The sequence below is a fragment of the Buceros rhinoceros genome, unplaced genomic scaffold (assembly GCF_000710305.1).
Source record: "Buceros rhinoceros silvestris isolate BGI_N320 unplaced genomic scaffold, ASM71030v1 scaffold16432, whole genome shotgun sequence".
NCBI classification, from domain to species: domain Eukaryota; kingdom Metazoa; phylum Chordata; class Aves; order Bucerotiformes; family Bucerotidae; genus Buceros; species Buceros rhinoceros.
In genome coordinates, this window is record NW_010398454.1 from 11,918 (window position 1) to 16,429 (window position 4,512).

General features: G+C 49.4%; 1 protein-coding gene across 1 annotated transcript in view; it reads left to right on the plus strand.

Annotated features, from left to right (window-relative positions):
• LOC104489002 (cytochrome P450 4B1-like) overlaps positions 1-2,220 on the plus strand; it is a 12,585-nt gene extending 10,365 nt beyond the window's left edge. The window contains 3 exon segments of the mRNA XM_010131114.1: positions 595-659; positions 1,210-1,292; positions 2,052-2,220. Of these exon segments, the coding sequence (XP_010129416.1) occupies positions 595-659; positions 1,210-1,292; positions 2,052-2,220 (317 nt within the window).
• The last annotated feature ends 2,292 nt before the right edge of the window (positions 2,221-4,512 follow it).

Below are 4,512 nucleotides of genomic sequence, written 5' to 3' on the forward strand. Positions count from 1 at the left end.
CCTGCTTCACAAAACTGTGCTCTTGGACATCTCGCTGCCTGTTGCAGGCCAAAGGCAGCAGCCCTGCCCCTGTGACCTGCTCCTCCATGGTGCAGATGTTCAGAGAGGACTGTGCAGATGTTGACATCCAGTTGATAGACTGAGGTCTGGGCTGGATGGTGGATTCCCTGTGACCTCCCTCCTGCCACCACCACTGTAGGGTAGCTGTGCTGTCCCACAGCCCCCTTATGGTTCACCATTTTGGCAAACTGCAGGCACGGGGGATTGCGGACCAGTCCCATCCCAACTTGCAGCATGGGAATTGCCCTGTGCTGCTCCTTTGCTCCTCTGATCTGACACAAAACCAGGCAGTTTTGGTGAGAGGACGATGTGCCTACAGTGCTGGTGCCTTCCTCATTTCCACCTTTTGCCTGCTTACAACTCAATGAATGGAAAACATTTGGTTTTCTCTGAAGCCAACGACAAAACCCTCACTGGTTTCCCATTGACAGATAAGACCATAATGATTGAGAGACCTTTGTGAGAACACACTGCAACCTTCCCCTTAGTTTCTTTGTCACTGAGGCCTTTTCTCATCCTCGATTGCTTTAACAGGCAGTATCGCTGCGGTAAGCATTTATCTCATTCACAGAAACCCTGCAGTATGGAAAGACCCTTCGGTGAGTTTTCTTTTTCCTTCTCGTAAGTTTTTCTCTCTATGCTGTGGCTCTTCCAATGTCCTCTTCACCTGTTTGCAGGAGAGCAGAGACCCCCCTCACTCCCAAACATCTTTGCCCACAGGAATCATGCTGAGAAGTGACTGTCTTGCATTAGTCTCAGCCAGCTGAGGCACAGGGCTGTCAGACAGCAGCGTTAGGGCTGGGTGCTGCCCAGACAGGAAGACAAACTACTCTAAAGAGCTTGTTATATTATTAACAGGCAAAAAGATGGGGTTTTGCTCAGCCTAGAGGTGAAGAATTTAATCCCAGCTCCCAAGTTTTCATCATGTCTGTGTTTGGTTTATCTTGGTAACACCATCGCCAGGCAAAAGAAAGAAAGAGAATTGGAAAGCAAGAGAATCTGATGTATGAGTTTCAGTCCATCTCGAAATGAATTCTCTCTCTAATGGGGCTGTTCAGAAATTATGGGGTGTCACATCTCTGAAGATACCGATCAGCATTGTGTTCATTAAATAATCGCTTTTTCTTGCTGTGTATTCTTCATTTCCAGGTGTTTAACCCTTTGCGGTTTTCACCAGAGAATATCTCTGACAGACACTCTCATGCCTTTCTTCCTTTTTCTGCTGGAATGAGGTAAAGCGTATAGAATGCTGAAGGAGTAGTGGGGAGGGGAAATATGCATCCCTGGAAATTGCCCAGCCCCAACGTATGTGCTGCTTTTATAATTGCTGTTGGGGAAGCGCTCACAGAATGCTTTCAGAGACCGCTGCCTCAAGTCCCGGCCCTACAGCATTAAACAGTTCACGAGCATATAACAAACATTTGAGCTGCAGAGGTGTTCTGGCACCAGTGGCAAAATGGGAAGACAACATTGCTGGGACCCTCCTGGGGACAGGAAACTGGGTCCTGAAGCAGTGGAGCATCCTGCTGACATCACACAGGAAGCCTACTGCATCCTGGGCTCACCTGCTCACCTGCTCTCCTCTCTGTGATGCAGAGACCCAATTCCACCCCCTCACCCTTTGAGTCCCCCTTCTTCCCTGCTCCCAAGCCTTCCCTTTGCCCCTGTGCGCTCCCAGCCAAGGCAAACTAGTTGCAGACCTCCTGCTTGGAGGCCCACCACCTCAGCTCTGCTGGCCTCTCCTTTGGCTTCCCCATCTCCCCTCCCTCTCAGTGCTCACTGAACACACATCCAAGAGCTCCCACTGCTCCCCCAGATTCCTCCTGCTCAGCTCACTTCCCTGCTTTTGTCACCCAAAACACAGCCTGGAGCCCTCAATGCTGCAAAGAGGAAGGGTTGTGTGCTGGTGTGAGAGTGCTGGGATACAGCTGTGGTGGTTTGCTGTGCCCAGAACTGAGATTGGGTGGCTGAGCTGCTCTGTTTTACCCCAGGAACTGTATCGGGCAGCAGTTCGCCATGAACGAGATGAAGGTGGCTCTGGCTCTAACTCTGCTCCGGTTTGAGCTCTCACCCGACCCTGCCAGGCCTCCCTACAAGATACCTCGGATCATCCTTCGCTCCAAAAATGGGATTCACCTGTATCTAAAGAAAGTCTGCTGATGCTGGAAAACATCCTACCTTCGCCAGAGGAAGAGACCAAGCAGATGAGGCAAAAGGTGCAGGGCAGGATTTGGGGATAAGGATTCCCGATTCCTGTGCTTCTTCCACCAGTAGAAAGCCCTTTTCAGCCTGGGCTGAGGTAGCCTGGATGGCATTGCAGAGACCCACTGACATGCCTCTTCACTGGCTGTCCCCTTGCCTTGCCATAAGGGCTGGCCTGGGTACATCCACAGGTCCCAGCAGCTTCCTCCTTACCAAATCCTGCCTTCGCACTTATGTGCTGGCTGAACCCGTGACTGTTCCCAGCCCAGCATCAGCACCTTCCTCAGTGCCTAGAGGTCAGCCTTCCCCTCCTGCAGCCGGGACCGCCCATGGCAGACCTATCTCTCTTCTCGCACTCAACATGTCTCTCTTTTGTTGAAAGCATGATTCCAATCTGGGCTCTCACCTTCTGCCTAAACTGCAAAATAATCGGTAATTTTTGTGTTAATAAACCAGTAATTATTCCTGTAGCAGCAGCTGTGTCGGTTTTTGTTGCCAGTGCTTGCCAGCTTCATCACAAGTATGGTGTAAAACCCCTTTAGAAATGGGAGATGGAGAAGAAACCCGTGACCAACAAGAGACAGCCCTGGGCACGTCCAGCTGGGCCCCTGCCTGGGGATGTCAGCCACAGCCCGTGCATCTCCTTCTTGGGCAACCCCTTAACAGGAGTCCAATGTGCAATCTCTGCTTAAGGCTGCAAGGGTGGAGTTCATATAGTTAGAAAGTGGAGGTTTAAATCTTTTTTCTTTTTTATTTTCCTAAGCTGATAAAGTTGTACGAGTTGCTTGCTTGAGACACGCTGGAGGACACCAGTGAGCTGTCCTCTGCCCCTGCAGGAATCGTTATGGGTGTAGAAGGTATCAAACTGGGAAATCCCAAATGCTGCTGTTGCGATTAGAATCACAGGCACGGTGACAGCGGTTCCGCTGACTGTGGTTCTGGCATCATGAGGAGGCTGCTGTGCAGTAAGCAGCTGACTTTATACAGCTCTCATCTGCAAAGTTAAGGCAGGTAGAAAGCAGGGAGGGAAACTGGAGGACCATTCTGCAAGATGCACTGTGTTACACTAACAACACCGCAAGCCCAGCCACTGGTGAGCCCCATTACCGGAAAGTTATATCAGGCTTAAGGTTTTGTCCAATTGTAGTTTTAAATGCACAAAGGATGCCCTTAATAAAGAGTAGAGATAATACACGAAACTTGTGTCATCTCTCTCTGAGCGTATTACCAACCTGCTGCAAATGTCACACCAAAGGGGTCCTCAGAACAGCTGTAACTGAGAAGCTATAAAATCCAGGCCAGTGTATTGTGCAAATAGGGTTGCTCTTTCACCTCCTCTGCCAGATCACCCGTTTCTCCTCTAACCACAGCTGTATCCACAGCTACTGCCAAGCCCCCTACAACTCCTTCCTGTGTCCTCTCCACTTGTTTCTGTGTCAGCACATCCAGCCAGCATTGATAAAATCTGCCTGCCTTGAGGTGCTTGCTTAGCCAAGCAGCCTTCAGAAGACACAACCACCAGCCAGCTTCACCTCAGATCTCCATGCCTCGTCGTGCTCCAGGCACCCAAGACATAAATTAATTCCTCCTATGAGCAAAACCTGCAGGTTGCTCTGGAGCAACTGCTATCGTTCAATAATACTCCATTTCAGAAGAAATGGTGAAAGAAAGAAACCTGTGTGCATGGGTAACATGAAGGACACGACTGCATCGTCCAGCATCACCCTGAATTTGCTTACAACTTTGTTAAGCCTGAGCATAAAAAAAGTACCAAAAGATTCCTACCCTGCCATGGATATGCATTCATAGCTTGGAAGGACAAAAACTTGGGTCTCTTCATATCATGGAGTAAGTTAAAGGAAACAATTAAGTTAAAGGAAACAATTCATGTCCTCCTGATGAGGCTCTGGTCCAGGAGGAAAGCAGTAACTGCACCTGGCTCGAACCTGTTCATTTACAGCCTCTAGTGATATGGCACGTAATAAGCTGATAAAAGCCAGTTTCTTCAGTTATCGTCCATCATATTTCAGGGTCACTGGGTAAAAGCTCATTAGCCTGAAGCTGCAATCTCACCTCACCTCAGTTATCAAACTAGGGCTATTACAGCTACAGCAGCTGAGGAGTTACATATCAAGGGTGATGCCAATATTCCCATGTAAACCCACAGTTGTCCTTGTCAGCTGAGCAAGCCCCAGCTTGTGGTGGAGATCAGCACAGCAGAGCCATGCAGACCCATCTTAGCAACAGCAG